The following is a 16,462-nucleotide window of genomic DNA, read 5'->3' as shown; positions in this document are numbered from 1 at the left end:
ATTGGCGCCGGGAGCGCTAGTATCGGTGATGATACATTAGCACGACGGAATAAGAACGAGAAGAGGTCGCGTACTTGCCTGGGATACACTGTCTTGTTTAACTCTGTTCCGTCTAATCTATACCGTTTTCTGGCATCAAGTAGCTGGCATCTGGCGGAATCCAGAGGTCTCAGCTGCACCGCTTGGGCGGCGCGATTTCTCGAGACAGGCCGCATCAGCAAGTCGTCATCGCCGGGAGGAGGACGAAGAAGTCAACCATGGAAGTCGTCAGGGGGTTCCGGGGAGGGATGGAAGGCTTAACACAGTAGCGTTAAGGCAGGTCTCGAGCACGGAGGGTGGGTATGAAACCGGAGCAACTCTGGGGGCAATCCCAGTGTAGTTGTGCCGCCTCGACGCTGATGAGGTTGAGAATGTGTCGATCCCAGGAAGCTCTCGGTGGTGGAAGGGCATGATTGGGGCTCCAGCTCTCATCTGAAGTCGGCCTTTCTCGAAGGGGACTTAGAACGAAGTTAAGAATAGGTAGGCGTGGCGTGGCGTGTCAACGGCGGTTCCCACTCCTGTTGCGACTGACATTTTGATGGTCTGGCTGGCGGCGTGTCAAACTCTTCTCGAGAAGTCGATCCAAGACGGCGTCAAGGGCAAGCTCGATTGTCGTTCAGGGGCTGCGCCAGGGATGTAGTCGCCAACATCATGGGAGGTTTTGCTCGTCCCTGTACCTGGAATGTAGTCCCTGAAGAGGAAGACAACATCGATTTCCGTCGTCGGTCAGAGCAAACCGGAGCGGGGCTGAGAGGGAGAAGTCGGACTACAGTCGATGAAAGGAGAGATGTTCAGGAGGCTGATGTGGAGAAAAGCCGGTAGACGAGTCGTTGACGCTGGGCGATGATGATCTTGCAGCCCAAGATGCGGCGTAGTTTAGGTTGAGGTTGGAGGGGCACGGAGGGGGGCAAGTAGTGTAAGGTAGAAAGGTAGCACGCACGCACGTAGGGAAGTCGCCATGTGAATGCAGCTCATCTGAAGCCGGTGCACACTAAGGCAGGAATTGTGGAACGAGGTTTTCCTCTAGCTGCTAACATTATTCATTTCCAGGTCGGAATTCCACAAGCCGGAGCTGGGGAAAGGTGAACCGCGTTGTTTTAGCGGACCTAGAAGGTCGGAATGTGAATGCAGTAGTAGCAGAGTCAGAACATCCAGACACAAGCTGTCCCAAGGCATGAGATGCATCAATAGTGAGGAGAGAAAAGCCTCTAAGGTGGCTGATAGGGGTCATACTGCTTTGCAGTCCGACGGCGAAAGCGTCGAAGTTCATTAAGGTACTGAAGACTTCTGGAAGCCCCGACCTTGGAAATGTTGCAAAGGCGAGATGGACTTGTTGAAGTGGATACGAACACCATCTCAGCTTGTCAGGTACTGGTACTCTTTCCCTCTACGGGTTCTCTATACGTAGCCAAGTACCTTTATCTGAGATGTCAAGCACGTATGGAGTACACTTGGAAGTCTGTAAATCAAGATACCTTTCGTCTGGGTTCGGTCCCTTAGTGCCTGAGGTAATACTTTCTAAGCAGGTACTTCGTTGTGGGGGAATTAAGCGTGCTCTGTTTCGATCTTGCTGCAGCCCCTTGTCCTACGCACTGGTCAATCATCGACCGTCGAATGGGGGGTGGTATTGGTTATGCCTGCCCCGAGTGCTAGTCTACCTTGTGCAATGAAAGTCGAACGATTTCTGATATTTGGCCGACATTCAGGACAATGCGAGATGTCAGTCTGCGAGACCCAGGAACGTACCGTAAGGTATTGGAGAATCGTCCAACGTCAACGGTCACCAATACTCCCGTTCTCGTGACGACTTCAGCACAAGCCCTCCACTCCAATTAAACCCTATCACCGATGATACGGAATTGTCAATGCGGAATTCCCTTCCTATCAATTCGGAGCTTCTACGACCGCAAAGCTATGTCATTTGACTGAATAGAATAGAATAGCTCAAGGTTTTGATGGCTTGACGGCTTGCGCGGTTGGCTAAGGTAGTCTGGCAGCGTCACGTAATTGCGCCGTTAAGCTGTAGCTCGAGAGCCTTTACCTTGTCTGGTGATAGAGCCCGGATTGGTCCCCGAGCCACGAACCTTCACTCACCGGGATGAGTTCCGTAGTACAGCAAGTGGCTTCTGCTGGGGTCAAGGCACAAAGCACAAGCCAGGGCTCAAATGTGAGGTAGCCATCTCCAGATACGTCGCTGTTGATCATTCACTGATCGTGTGGCTTGAAAAATTCATGTCAGTGTATGGAGTAATGTTCTGCGGCACCTTGTTATCCGCAGTGATCTTCAGGACCTGTGGATACCGGAATCCTAGTAGGTAGTCATGTAGTGTAGCGATACAGCACTGCTAGTCTGCCGCGGTATCGTGGAGCTTTGCAAATGAAGAGCTTGGGAAACCATCGACCTACAGGCTACAGTCCCGTTTTGAATGTTGACCTGGATAGATGAATGGAAGGGTCATGCGGATTCCAGATGTGGTTGAACTCTGAGATGAAGAGATCAAAGAAATGTGATGAGTGCCAAGGACTTTTGCTAGGCTTTGAGTCTGGGCCTGTTCCTGACTTGTTGACCTGTTTCCCGGGACTCCTGAACGTGGAGGTCTCAGAATTGTCATCTTGGCATGTGTGGCTCGGATTCCCATCCCATCCACGCCGTCTTCTTTGTGTTGCCAGGACCCTTCCACCTTCGTGCTTTCCACGCGGAACAATAACAATGCGGGCAAGCTACCTACCTTACGCTTGGAATCCCAAGTCTAGACACCCTTCAATCGCCACCCTCACAGCCCAGGCCAGACCTTCTCCAAGTAAAGCTCAGGTGCCGCAGTGCCGTGGTACCTTACTTCTTAGACTGCGGTCGTGAATCCGCAGAGTTACTGCGTAGACACGCCTCTGACTCTCCACATGGCGTCTCTTACATCAGCAACAATAATCAAAGGGTCGGTACACGACCTCCTAAGGTAGAAGGGAACATACTGCGGTATAGCCAAGGTACGGTGGGTCCTTTCAATTGGGCTCAGGTCTGCCCTGCTCTGCTAGCGTCTGCCCTCCACACTCCCGCTCCCACTTCCACTCCCACCACTTCGTCGCTGTCGTGCAGACAGAGTGACAGACAAACACAGACACCCCAACCCTCACAGACCTCCACCAAAATCCCTCCCTCCTATCAACGCTCAGATATTATCACGATCTACCTGCTCCATCCCCATCCGGTCCTCTTCTCCAACTTGTCTTGTCAACCCCGAATTTCGACCGCTCCAGACGATCCGCCACTCTGATGAAATCGGTACGCCTCATCCTCGCCCTCGTTGGCTCAAGACCAAGCCGTTCTTCAGACCTTAGACAAACTTCAGACTTCAGACTTCAGCCATTAGCCATCAGGACTTCTATTCTTTCTTGCAGCTGCCCTTGTCGGAGATTCATATCTCAACCTGCTGGCAACACCGACCCTTCGTGACCATACACAGCGCTTTAGGAGGACCTGAAGCTACCCTATCCCTGATTTGGCCGAATGACGTCCTCTACACCACCTGAACCCCCCCGGCCCTCAGGAAGATCACCCTTGGGTTCCATCTCGAATTTAGATGTTCAATCTCAGCAATGCTGGATTCGAATCCACACGTCCCCAAGAAGAATCAAGCAATCATGTACGGGGTTTCTCAGATGCTACGCTTCGAGGTCGCAAAGTGCCTCAATGTGCTAGGTAGTCCCCACGATCCAACTTCGGCCAAACCAAACAACCAGCTCAAGATGATATGCCTGCGCGCCTACCGACGCCTATCCGTACGCCCCATTCCGTTGGCGCCGCTGAAACCCGAGCTAGTGGCTCTTTAGAGGCTTCGTACTTTTCCCCCCTTCGCCAGGTATTGTCAGAGTTCAATTCAAGTCTTGTCCAAACAAGAAGTACTGGCTACAGGGGTCGCAATCGGGGCGCCATCCCGTACAGATCCGGTCGTCGTCGACGAGAATCCACCACACTTGACTGTGAATCTGCAGCAGGCGAGGCACCAGGGCTGCAGGGTGGTCTGGGCCAGCCGGAACAAACACGGATCAAGGCCAAACCGATGCAGGCTTGCAGTGCTGGCTCCTGGTCCGTCTCCGGGGTCCCTTGGCCGCTGCCGCCCTGCTGTGGCCGTTCCTGGTGGAACCCACGGCCGACCAGGTAGGCCATGGCAGGTTGACGGCGGCCTTCTTTGGCACTTTGCTGACATGCAACACAAGCAACGGTGTACGCAGTACTCCGTAGACACTGACGTGATGAGGATGAGATTCCACCACATATCTGAGGCGCCAAACACGGTAGCACCGTAGTAGGGTTACAGGGGATCAGCCGCAGGCGGCCAACCACCTTTCATGATGCCTCTTGGAATGCCTCTCTGCGGCGGACACACATGGCCGCAAGATCACCTGCTATTGCCTCTTAGGATGGGATGGTATGGTGTTTGCGATATCGTCGATGCACCATTCATAGAACGGCGAGTGCCTATCCCGTTTCTTCGCCAAACGTTGGTGTTCTTTCTAGCTCGCTGCTGGAATGCGGCTGTAGTACTCATACCGAACCGATGGCCAAGAATATGTCTGGATAGACCACGGCATGCCACCAAATGCAACGGCGGACCTCTGGGTTCTACACACGTTTGGCACCCGGAACGTTTATTCCCCGCCCGCGCCTCAACAACATATGCCACACCACGGAGAAGCGCACAGTCGAACTCGGTATCTCTGGCTTTAATTCGATACCCATGTCTTTACAGACTTGACAGAAATTGGTCAATGTCAACGGCTCACCAGAATATCATGGCATCCTCGTACAAAAGTATTTTAGTCTGGGCACGGCGCATAGGTATCCACTCGCACCGGGAGAGTCTCGGAAGTTGCCTCTGGTTGCGGATCCACTGGGCTTCCGGCTCTCCCACTTGATCCCCCCGATTCATCCCTGATTAGGCGCATGCCCCATGGCCACCCCTTCGACTTCTTGGTCCACATTCTGGCGTGGATGCCCAGTGCCCCCGGCTCCCACCCACTTTGTGATGGTGAAGGCATCCACATCTTTTCGCACTGCCATCGTGGGTCTTGGGCTGGGATGGCACTGGAGAACCTTTCATCTGCAGCGGTCACCACCAAAAATCAAGGGCAGCCCTAGCTAGCTATCTAGAGTGCTAGACCAGAGTCGGCGAGAACCCAACCATCGAAGACGGGTCGTAGAGACGCGAGGATCAATTTGGGTCTGTTCATGGCCGAAGAGGGCGAGTGGAGGGTTAACTGCTGACCGAACGCGGTCCGACAAGTGTGCTTACGAGGATCGCAAACAGCTCAATGATATCAACTGTCTCTTGCCGTGGACGTTGAGTCAAATGGACCGCGATCGATGCGTTCGTTGGCTACAGTGAATCGTGGTATCGATCATACAACCAGACATGTTTGTCGTTGGGCCGCTGAATGTAACGTCCAGGCCGACTTCAGGGACTTGACGGTGGAAGTCTATTTCTCAGGTATCACCATATTGGTGGGTGTGTTTTTACTATGGAAGAGACGAAGAGACAAGCTGGGTTGTGCCTTTCTTTTTTTTTTTTTTGCCGTGCGCCCTTCATATCTGTCAAAAAAAGTCCGACCTCGATATGGAACCGACCTCGATATGGAACCTCGGGCTATCTCCCACTTTTGTCCTGTTCACCCTCCCGGAGCTTCCAAACCCTCCTCTTTCCATACAGGCATATGAAGATATGAGACACCTGAGTCGGGTTGCAGGGACTGGGCTTGTTGAAGCTGGCAGTGTAGGTGTTGTGTGGTTTGTAAGTGAAGCTCAGTTCTGGCGGTATGATGTTTGTACCATCTTGGATACGTTGTATTTCGATGGAGTTGGCTCTGACTTTGTGTTCATGTCTGTTTATGCAGCCTCTCTATCCGAACCTCGAACGATTGTTATAAAGCCCCACGCCCACTCTCAATTGGGTTGGGACGAGTACTGATACCTCGTCTACTCTGGACGGCATGACGGATATCTCCTGCGCGCTTGAAAAGCTTGGCAGATCTTGAAGGCATCGCCCGCACATCTTTGCACACGTCACACTTTTGCAGTTTATTGTTCTCGGTTATGCTAGCTCGCCTTTGCGACTTGATCCAAACCAACACTTTGTCGCTGAGTCTCAGTGTGAAAGGGCGGAACTAACCTTCCCACGGTCAAAGCCACAGCCACCGCAAGCCTCTAGTGCTGGTACATGGCAAAGTATCCGTCCTCTCCACTCTGCAATTCCACAGCAACACCTGGGCAGCCCGACAAGCCACAAGAAGACGAGAAACCTGTCAGCCAACCCGGTATACGACGTACGACAGACTTGTCACCCATACGCACATTCATCCCGCGGTGAGAGTTACCAGAGAGAGAGGTTGAGTTCGTGCAGATACATGGTCTGCGGCTGGATTACCTTATTGTGTACATAAGGTTTCTGGGCATCTGGTCCCTCATCTGGAAATCACGAGACGAGGCAAGAGAGCCCACAATCAAACCTGGAGAGAGAGAGACACACACAGCCCCACCGTGGAGGACGACGGGGATCTCTATTCTTTCCTTGGGCCGTGCCTGAGAGCGAGACCCCATTGTTGGAACAGTCAGCACCGCTGTGAGCATTCTGTCAGCATCAACAAGCAGCAGGCCCAAGAGACATCCCCTGACCAGATTCCAGAAGGAGCAACAACAGCTGAACCTTATTTGCCAGCGAATTGGATAGACGGGGAAAGCCTCGGTTGAACACGCCACCAAAGTACTATCGCATGCGAAATACCTAGGTTAGAAGAGGGTAGGAGAGAGAGAAAGTCCAGAGGTGAGTGAGTGCGGCACTTACCGAGCCTACAGAGAGCACCTTGGCTGCATTGAGTGTGCACTTCGCAAAACCAAATACCTACATACCTACCTTATGGATAGATACTAAAGAAAGCGCAGGCGTAGACGCAGAACCATAAGCAGAAGCAGAAGCAAAAGCGGACGCAGAAGCAGACGCAGACGACAGACGCACATCTCAAGTGACCTCGACGACCGTCACAGCGTCACCCGCCTAACTCCCCCCGGCCGTGTTCCAGCGAAGCATCCACGCACCCACGGCACCCCACAATTTGACCGCCGAAAACGCTTCCGATCCCCCATTGCTTGAGCCCCCCCTGCAAGTTGAGGTGCGGTGCAGCGGTGCTGAGAAGTTCAAGAAGAAGTGTGGGAAAAAAAAAGGTCTCCAACTCTTCTCCCACCTGCACGCCGTGTACCTACGCCCCCCGCGCCTGGCAGTGGACTACACGCCTGCAACCTGCAACTCCACAGCTGCGCCCACTTGGATTGGTGCATCCGCGGCCCTTCCAAGCAATCACAGGTCGCCGATTACCACACCCCCCCTTTACATCCTTCCATTCTCTGTGCGACGCCCCCCCTCCCCCTCCCCGCCCGGCCGTCCCTCCCCAACCCCAGTTTTTGCTGCACGAACAAGCCGGCGACATTCCCCATCACCCATCTTTCTCCTCTCTGAGCAGTGAGCATCATAAATCTGCTCCGCTGGTTTGGTTTGGTTTTTTTTTGCCCTTGACCACCTAGGTAGACCTGGACCTTGACCTAGACCTAGACCCAGTCTTGCGCCCCTCTGTGTCTCTGGTAGGAGGTTTTTTTGTTTTATTTTTTGGTTCTCTATTTGCTGCTCGATGAGTGGCCGAGTCAGAGTTCCTCTTCTCCGACAAATCTCGACCGGACGCCTCTTCTCCTCTCCGCCCCCCGCCCACCCTTCCAGCCTTCCAGTCCCGGTTCTTTCTTAACTTTGTGCTACTGTCGCCAGCTTTGTGGAACATTCCCCTTCTTATCCTCTCGAGAACACTAGACGGCACGACAACATCTTCATCACCGACAGCCAAGACGTGCGCACGCGACCTGATTGATTATTCCTCGGCCTCGACATCAATACCAGCCATCACCACAGAGTCTTTCCGCCGCCTGGTGCCTCTTCCTTGCGACCGCTGTGACCCTCTTCCCCCACTGCTCCAACTCACACTTACACCGGTGACCGCGGTCCAAAGGCATAAACAGGGACAGGGACGAACGCCGTCCTCAGCGCCGGCGTTGTGCGGGGAGCCAGCTTGCCAGCTCGCTCGGCACCGTCTTCTTCCACTGTCGCCTCTCCGTTGATCATCCCCTTGATTCGTGCATGACAAAGGACAATGTCATCTAGCCTGCAGCAGCTCCAAAGCCAACAACTCAGAGCTGTCAGTCTCGAATATTCGCAGCAGCACCCTCATGCCCACGCTCTCGACTCGCCCGGCGCTCATTCCCATATAACCACTTCCTCAGCGTCCCACCAACCCTTCTCCTCTGGAACCCCAAATGACGGTATGCGGTCCAACAGCGCGAACCACAGCGTCGTCGATGCCTCCCATTTTGCCGACGACTTTTCTTTCCCCCCGAACCCGCTGGACGACCAAAGCGCAATGATGTTCCTCGGCGAACCAGATCACGCTGCCGACATGTTCCCGACCTCGCATCGCCCCTCCGTCTCCTCCATCGGTGGCCGCCAAAACTCAATAACAGTCATGCCTGTCGGTTTTGCGCAGGCCATGAACCAGCGCCGCCATAGCATCATTACCTCGGAAGATGGCAGCCAGGACAGCGGCCACGCCGAGCACAATCCACTCGAGGATGCCGGTGCCGATGAGTTTGGCCTACCTACGCAAATCGCCGGCAACGGGTCCGACCTGGGCGGCAAATCCAAGGACGACAAGACAGACCAGACGCCCGCATGGAGCGAGTTGAAGACCAAGGCCGGCAAAGAACGAAAGCGACTTCCTCTAGCGTGCATCGCATGCCGACGTAAAAAGATTCGATGCTCGGGAGAAAAGCCGGCGTGCAAGCATTGCCTTCGATCACGGATTCCCTGTGTGTACAAGGTGACAACCAGGAAAGCCGCGCCCAGGACCGACTACATGGCCATGTTGGACAAGCGACTGAAGCGTATGGAGGAGCGCATCATCAAAATTGTGCCGAAAAACGAGCAAGACTCCAATGCGGTGTCGCTGACCCGAGCCGTGGTTAAACCGGCAATTCCGGGATCACTCCCCGCAGCTAAAGCCAACTCCAAGAAGCGAGTTGCCGACGAAGCATTTGGTCAGGATCTCGACCACTGGGCAAAAGCGCCGGCCAAGACGAGAATTGAAACGCCAAACAAGAACTTGTCGTTGCAAGCGCAGGAAGCGGAGGAGAACAAGCTCTTCCTGGAGGGGCTCGATGCACTTCCGTCCAAGGAAATCCAGGAACATTTAGCCGAGGTATTTTTCGAGAACATTTACGGCCAAGCATACCACCTGCTCCACAAGCCCAGCTACATGAGAAAACTCAGGTATGTCTTCTCTCGTGAGAATGTACTCGTGATTCAACTGCTGACTTTGAATACGCAGAGCTGGCACGCTTCCGCCAGTACTCGTACTGTCCGTTTGCGCGATAGCCGCCCGCTTTTCCAGCCACCCGAAACTCAACAACTCATCACCAAACTTTCTCCGTGGCGAGGAGTGGGCGTCGCATGCCCGGGACATCTGCACCAGGCGATATGAGTGGCCTAACATCACGATCCTGACGTGTCTACTTATCCTCGGCCTTCACGAGTTTGGGACGTGCCATGGCGGTAGGAGCTGGGCTTTAGGAGGCCAAGCAATCCGCATGGCCTTTGCTCTACAACTTCACAAAGACTTGGACCACGATCCCCTGAATCGCAGCGGAGCATCGCAGCTGAGTTTCATCGACCGCGAGATCCGGCGCCGGACAATGTGGGCATGCTTTCTCATGGACCGGTTCAACTCCTCCGGTACCGAACGACCTACCTTTGTGAGGGAAGAGACGATTGAAATTCCGCTACCGATCAAAGAAAAATACTTCCAGCTCGATATGCCAGCCCCGACGGAAACCCTGAAGGGCAAGGTCCCTCATCCCGTGTCTGCTGAGGATGGTCAAATGGCCGATGCGAAAGAGAACATGGGCGTTGCCGCTCACATGATCAAGACCATCTCTCTCTGGGGTAGAGTCATCAACTATCTGAACCAAGGAGGAAAGGAGCTCGACCCCCATCCCATCTGGAGCCCCGAATCTGAGTACACCAAGTTGCTGCAGCAGTCCGAAGACTTGCTCGACAACCTTCCAGAATTTCTTCGTTACTCACCCGAGAACGTCGCGCTCCACGATACGGAAAAGATGGCGAACCAATTCTTGTTCCTCCACATCGCGATGCAGCAAAACGTTCTCTTCCTCAACCGAGTTGCCGTTTCAACGCCAAACAGCCCCGCTGCTCAAGGCGTTCCTCGGGAGTTTGTCGCCAAGGCAGGCGACAAGACGTTTGCAGCCGCCAACAGGATTTCCGAGGTCCTCAAAGACGCCGAGTCTCACATGGTGACTGCCCCCTTTGTCGGCTATTGCGCCTTTTCGTCTGGGACGATCCACATACTCGGCATCTTCTCTGGCAATCCTGCTGTCGAGGCAGCGTCGAAACGAAACCTGGCGACAAATGTCAAGTTTCTTTCAAAGATGAAGAGGTATTGGGGCATGTTCCACTACATGTCTGAGAACCTCCGTGAGCAATACAGGACATACGCCGATGCCGCCAGACAGGGCAATTCGGCAAAGGAGACGTCAACGGCTTCCCCCATCTTCCAGTACGGCGACTGGTTCGACCGATACCCCCACGGCGTTTCACAATCCGACTTTTCCGACCCAGCATCTACGAAGAAGAAGGAGAAGGGCGACGACGCCGTGTTGGAGCAGAAGCCAGAATTACACACCGTGGAGGAATACTTTACGAGTTTGTCGCCACCTCGCAGCACAGAAGGCAATTCGTCAAGGCCAAACCCGCTCAAGCGCAAGTCTTTCGTCGGGAAGAAACTCGGCACTCCGGGCATGCGAGCAGATGGAAGCCAACTGGAACCACTCTCCACCGAGAACGTTGCTGCCACGGCGCAAGAGCAACTGAGTGCCCGCATGCAACAACAGAGAGGCATGCAACAAGGCTCGCTCGGCGGCCAGACAAGCGGACCGACCAGCTTCAATCCCCTCACCGTGCCGCATTCGCAAGGCTCCAACTACCACGCCCTATCTCCCATCAGTCCCATCGCCGTCAGCCAGTACGGGCACCACCACCCGGGCACACCGTCATTCTTCTCTCCCGACTTGCTCAACATGTCGATGAATCAACAGAACGGCATCTTGCAGCCCCTGGACCGGCAGCTCGTGTTTGGCGGGTACTCCATGGAACAGGGCAACATGAGCCACTTTGACGGCATCGACTGGGACGGCATGCCGAGTAGCGCCCACAGCGCACCGGGAGCGCACAGAGACGGTGCCCGCTCGCGTCCCTCGCGCGGCGGTCCCAATGGCATGGGCGGGCCCGGCCACGGACACGGGGAGGGTATGGGGTTCGGAGGCCAGGAGGCGTCGACGGCGTGGTTCATGCCGTTCAACATGGAGCCGCCGGAGATCGGGCAGGATATGGGTATGAATATTGACGGGTTCGGCAACATGTTTGGCAGCGGGTTGCATCACGGAGCGCGATGAGCTTTGTTGTAGAAGGTGTCTTGTCAACCCTCTGAAGCATTGTATTAACTTTGCATTGTACATCTTGTCTCGGAGAATCGTCTTCTCCATTTTCTTTTTCCAAATTTATGACGTATATGAAGGGAAAAAAAGACGGATGGGCATGGCATGGCACGGGAACATGGACGGGAGAAGGGGGGGGAAGGAGACAAAATCTCATGCGGTCTTAGCTAGCGATTGATTCTTGCACATTTTCTTCTTGTGAGATACCACCACCGAAACTCCTAATGCAAAATATCAAGGAAGATATCTGCAAACTATAATGTCCCCCCTCAACTAGATAACTTTTGGTGTGAAACTTACAACCGGGAGATCCAAATCTGTACATGGTATCGTTGTGGTCTAAATGAACTACTACTTTTCTCTTTTCTATACCCGAACGAATCCTTTCTATGCAAACAACGACATTAAACAACACCACAAGTTTCTTCCTCTTCTTTACTCACTCCGCGGCAATACTCTCATCAGCCTTCTTCTTCCCCCTAGACCTCTTCCGCTTCTTCCCACCATCAAGCGCAGCACCGCCATCCTCGACGTCCTCGTCTCCCACTCCACCACCCTCGCGCTTCTCCTGCGCGGCGCGCTTCGCACCCCTCTTGCGCCCCTTCTTCTCCTTGATCTCCACGTCCTCCAACCCGAACGTCGGTCCCGTCCTCTCAAACTCCTCCCCGAAATGCTCCCGCCGCCACTGCCTGAGCCTCGCCTTCTTGCCCAGCCGCTTCTTGTCCTTGCGCTTCTTCTCCTGGTCGCGGAAGGTGGCGAGCTTCTTGAGGCCGGCGAAGCTGTTGAGCGCCGCGTCCGAGGGCGCGAGGAGGATGTCGCGGGCCGTCATGCCGAAGGCCTGCGGGGAGGTCTCGCGGTAGCGGAAGGCGGGGACCTCGTTGGCGGCCGCGGCTTCGGTGGCGGATTTGTGGAGGGACGAGGAGCCGGGGATGTCGGCGGCGTCGAGGTCCATCTTGGCGTCGACGAGGGCTTCGAGTTTGGCGCGCTGGAGCTTTGCTGCTTTCTTGGCCGAGAGGCGGTCTTTTTTGAGGTCTTTTGTGGTTTTGCGCTTTTTGGAGGGGCGGGAGTCCGAGTCTGAGGCTGAGTCGTCGTCTTCGGCTGCTGCTGCTGCTGCTCCTTCGTCGTCTGAGAGTGTGATTTGCGGGTTTTCCGTGTCATCCTTGAAGTCGGGGATGATGTCGTTGATGTCGATGTCGTCGTCCCACTTGGGCTTCCTGGGCTTGTTCTTCTTCTTCGTCTTGCCGCCTTCCGGCGCATCCTCCTCGTCGTCCGACTCGGCGCCGCCCTCGACCTCGGCGTAGTACTCCTCGCCGAACCGGCGCTTCATCTCGCTCTCCCACCGGTCGTCGTCCCACGCGTCGTTCAGGAAGCGCAACCACTCGTCGTCCTTGAGCTCCTCGCCCCGCAACCCGGCAGCGTGCTTGATCTTCTTGAGCTTCTCCTCGGCCTCCTCGAGCTTGAGCCTGCGCAGCCTGGCTTTCTCTTCTTTGCGCTCCGCCTTCTCGGCCTCCTTCTTCTCGCGCTCGGCGTCGCGCTGCTTGCGGCGCGACGTGGCCGCCTCTTTGCGGACGGAGCGGGCGCTGACAATCTCACGCGAGTACGTCTTGAGCGCGGCGTTTGATTTGGCAGGGTCCTCGAAGCGTAGGTTGTAGGCCTCCTCGAACTTGTCGTAGAGCTCGCCCTCGTCGCCCTCGCCCTCATCCGAGTCGAAGGCCTTCCAGTTGTGCTCGCCGCCCTCGGTCCAGGCGCGGGCCGCCATGAAGTTTGACAAGAAGAGCTCCGGGTCGCGGTCGGCGTTCTTGATGTCGTCTTCGGTGATTTGCTTCTTGGTCTTCTTGTTCACCTGCGCCGCGCGGGCCGGGTGCACGCCGTCGACGGCGGGGCCGTCTGCAATCTTGGCGACCTTTTGTCCCGGTTTCCGCTTGACAAAGTCCTCGTCCTCCTCGTCGTCGGAGGAGCCGCCGTCGGCCGCCTTGTTGATCTCCGAGATGATGGACTTCTTGAGGGCGTCCTGCTCCTGGTTGTACGTCTGCGGCGGGGCGGGTGCGTCGTCGTCCTCGTCGTCCGAGGCGCCGACGCCGCCTGCGAGGATCTTTTCGCGGTGGTAGTCCTTGAGGAACATGGGCTTCTCCTTCTTCGTCTTGGAGGGCGTGGCCTCACCACTCGCGGCGCCGGCGGCGGCCTCTGGGAAGAAGGAAAAGTTCTTGTCGAGGACGCGGGGGTCCTTGTTCTTGATCGCGCTGAGGGTGGCGGAGATCTGGGCGTCCAGGTCCTCCGTCGCGAGAAAGCCGTCTTCGTCTTCGGTCTCGTCTGAGGAGGACGAGTCGCCGTCAGAGTCGTCGTTGTCGGCCTGCTTGCCTTTGCCGGGCTTCTTGAACTTTTCCTCGACTGTGTGATGGCCGCCATTGTTAAAAAATGCCCTCATGAATTCCCGGAAATAAAACCAATTGGGTTGAACCTACGTCTGTGCATCTCCTCGCGCTTCTTGTTGTGCTCGAAGCGCTTGGCGTACTCCTCGTTGACCTTCAGCGTCGGCGCCGCGATGTCTGCCCCTCCATCTTCGCTGTCCGAGTCGCTGTCGTCCAACAGGTTGACCTTCTTAGGAGCCTTGTCCTTCTTGGTTTCCGGTGCCATCTTGACAAAGTTGCTTCCCCTGGTATAGGAAGTCTATGTGCAAAACACTCCGTCGCAAATGGGTAGTAAGTGAAATCTTGCAAGCCGCGGGATGGGTCCCTCCAATCGAAGATCTCAAAGGTGGTCAAGCAACTTTTTTTTTTCTGCCGCTTAGCCCAGCAAGCTGCTGCAGGCTGTTTGAAGGACCCCTGCACAGGGTGGGAATCTTGGTGGGGCCTGCCCATGGATGCGGACACCGGCGTATCGATTCTCCGCCGCCCCTCTAACTCAGGTTACCTTACTGCCAGGCGTGCCAGGTGAAGCTGAAGGCGCGAGGGAGAGAGCATTGGCCAGCGGTGCCGGGGGGCGCTTCGTCATTGTTGCGCCTCACCACACCCGTCGTTTCAGTGACCAAGCTGCTGTCCTACCTACCGCTACGAAAACCATCCAACCACCCCCACACCCATCGCGAAGGCAGCAACTTACAACTTTCGTGCGTCCCTGATTCCATCCGAACCGAAACTTGGCATCATTTCCCCACGGTTCGAATCGCAAGAACACTTTGAAAGAAAAAACGTACCCGGCTGTCGTTATCGACCTAAACTACCGAGAACAAGATGGACGGATCCGGCGGTGCCCCGAAGCCGAGCAGCAGCGTCAAGCTGGTCCTGCTCGGTGAAGCTGCCGTAGGAAAGGTGCGGCCACCACCATCCGAACCCAACATCAGAGCTCCTTACTAAACAGTATCGCAGTCGTCGCTTGTCTTGCGCTTCGTCAACAACGATTTCCAGGAAAATAAGGAGCCCACCATCGGAGGTACGAACCGCTGCCGTTGCCATCGCAGACAAGACCAGTCTGTTTGAGAGCGAAAAAGAGCTAACCTGTCCACTCCTCTCGCCCCCTTGCAGCCGCCTTCTTAACACAAAAGTGCAACCTTCCGACCCGGACAATCAAGTTCGAGATCTGGGATACCGCCGGCCAGGAGCGCTTCGCCTCGCTGGCGCCCATGTACTATCGCAACGCCCAGGCCGCCCTCGTCGTCTACGACCTCACGAAGCCCACCTCACTCGTCAAGGCCAAGCACTGGGTGGCGGAACTTCAACGACAGGCCTCTCCGGGCATCGTCATCGCCCTCGTCGGCAACAAGCTCGATCTGACAAACGACGCCGAGACCGGATCCGCCGGCGACAACGAGGAGGCCGACGGAGAGGACTCTGGCGACGCTAGGAAGGTTTCGATGGAGGAGGCCAAGACGTATGCCGAGGAGGAGAGCCTGCTCTTCTTCGAGACCAGTGCCAAGACGGGCCACAACGTCACCGAGGTGTTCACGGCCATCGCCAACGCCATCCCCGAGACGTCGTTGAAGAGCGCGCGGGGTCCGGGTGCATCGCACGCCGTGAGCCGCGGCGCAGAGGACCAGCAACGGGTCAACCTCACGGGCTCGAGGGATGCGGCGGCGAAGGAGGGGTGTGCCTGTTAAAGTTGTAGAATGGGGAAATTGCGTGTTTGTGTAACATCTCGAGAAAGGATGATTATCGTTTTTTTGCAAAGGAGGGATTCCTTTTTTTTGGGCCGTTTTCCCAACCTCCCCCTTCATCATTTTGGAGTCGATCAGTTTTTATGCGCTGCATTTCTGCTATAGGGTTTCATTTATGGGAGCGTCCATCCGGCAGTAAATGGGAAGTTCGTCATGAGTCGAAAATCAGACACAGTCGCTTTGCACCACTTCACACGCCGACTCCTCCGTCGTGGTGTACAATGGTTCTATTTGTGCTGGCAAAGTTCGCAGAAGAAGACATTGGGAAGGATCGCGGATCGGTTGGGAGCTGATGCTTCGTAGTGCACTATGTAGACGGAATTTCATACGTTCAAGAAGATTTACGGCACCCTCTGGACGCTTTGGATGCTCCGAGGCGTTGATGATAATGACCAGGGATTTGCATCACCCCATGCTGCCATTCCTAGAGTGCCGGATGCATTGGTGCAATTGGCCAGTGGGCGAGTAATGCACCGACCGATCAGGCAGTGGGCAGACCAACGCTGCACAGCAGACCTGGTGGCTGGATCAAGCAGACAAGGTACAGACCAAGGTGCTGTAAAACACTGTAAAATCAGCAGGCCGGGGAAGGTGAATGAGCGCACCTGGTTGGTCAGTCACCGCCCACGCGTCCCACTCTTTTTCTGGCCCTTCCCGCGCCTCGTCCACCTCAAACT

The 16,462-nt window shown here is 55.4% G+C and overlaps 7 protein-coding genes across 7 annotated transcripts; 5 read left to right on the top strand and 2 right to left on the bottom strand.

The window, feature by feature from the left end:
• Positions 1–2,972: 2,972 nt before the first annotated feature.
• Positions 2,973–3,311, top strand: CPAR01_09041 (uncharacterized protein; the record flags this gene model as incomplete). Its single annotated transcript, XM_060493307.1, has 1 exon — positions 2,973–3,311. A coding segment is annotated over one exon (339 nt), but the record flags the coding sequence as incomplete, so codon positions are not given.
• Positions 3,312–3,788: 477 nt separating this feature from the next.
• On the top strand, positions 3,789–4,199 carry CPAR01_09040 (uncharacterized protein; the record flags this gene model as incomplete). The annotated part of the gene is made up of 1 exon (XM_060493306.1): positions 3,789–4,199. The coding sequence occupies one exon, from the start codon at positions 3,789–3,791 to the stop codon at positions 4,197–4,199; it is 411 nt and encodes a 136-aa protein (XP_060347436.1).
• Positions 4,200–4,854: 655 nt separating this feature from the next.
• Positions 4,855–5,082, bottom strand: CPAR01_09039 (uncharacterized protein; the record flags this gene model as incomplete). Its single annotated transcript, XM_060493305.1, has 1 exon — positions 4,855–5,082. The coding sequence occupies one exon, from the start codon at positions 5,080–5,082 to the stop codon at positions 4,855–4,857; it is 228 nt and encodes a 75-aa protein (XP_060347435.1).
• Positions 5,083–7,713: 2,631 nt separating this feature from the next.
• CPAR01_09038 (uncharacterized protein) lies at positions 7,714–7,824 on the top strand (the record flags this gene model as incomplete). The annotated part of the gene is made up of 1 exon (XM_060493304.1): positions 7,714–7,824. One exon carries the CDS (start codon positions 7,714–7,716, stop codon positions 7,822–7,824), a length of 111 nt encoding a protein of 36 aa, XP_060347434.1.
• Positions 7,825–8,223: 399 nt separating this feature from the next.
• On the top strand, positions 8,224–11,593 carry CPAR01_09037 (fungal specific transcription factor domain-containing protein; the record flags this gene model as incomplete). Its single annotated transcript, XM_060493303.1, has 2 exons — positions 8,224–9,395; positions 9,454–11,593. 2 exons carry the CDS (start codon positions 8,224–8,226, stop codon positions 11,591–11,593), a joined length of 3,312 nt encoding a protein of 1,103 aa, XP_060347433.1.
• Positions 11,594–12,074: 481 nt separating this feature from the next.
• CPAR01_09036 (KRI1-like family protein) lies at positions 12,075–14,269 on the bottom strand (the record flags this gene model as incomplete). Its single annotated transcript, XM_060493302.1, has 2 exons — positions 12,075–14,023; positions 14,098–14,269. The coding sequence occupies 2 exons, from the start codon at positions 14,267–14,269 to the stop codon at positions 12,075–12,077; spliced, it is 2,121 nt and encodes a 706-aa protein (XP_060347432.1).
• A 596-nt stretch (positions 14,270–14,865) lies between these two features.
• CPAR01_09035 (Ras family protein) lies at positions 14,866–15,728 on the top strand (the record flags this gene model as incomplete). The annotated part of the gene is made up of 3 exons (XM_060493301.1): positions 14,866–14,943; positions 15,001–15,064; positions 15,157–15,728. 3 exons carry the CDS (start codon positions 14,866–14,868, stop codon positions 15,726–15,728), a joined length of 714 nt encoding a protein of 237 aa, XP_060347431.1.
• Between the last annotated feature and the right edge of the window lie 734 nt (positions 15,729–16,462).

Source organism: Colletotrichum paranaense, assembly GCF_030867605.1.
Source record: "Colletotrichum paranaense strain IMI 384185 chromosome Unknown Scaffold_7.1, whole genome shotgun sequence".
In the NCBI taxonomy this organism is placed as follows: Eukaryota; Fungi; Ascomycota; class Sordariomycetes; order Glomerellales; family Glomerellaceae; genus Colletotrichum; species Colletotrichum paranaense.
This window is presented reverse-complemented; position numbering and strand designations above follow the sequence as displayed.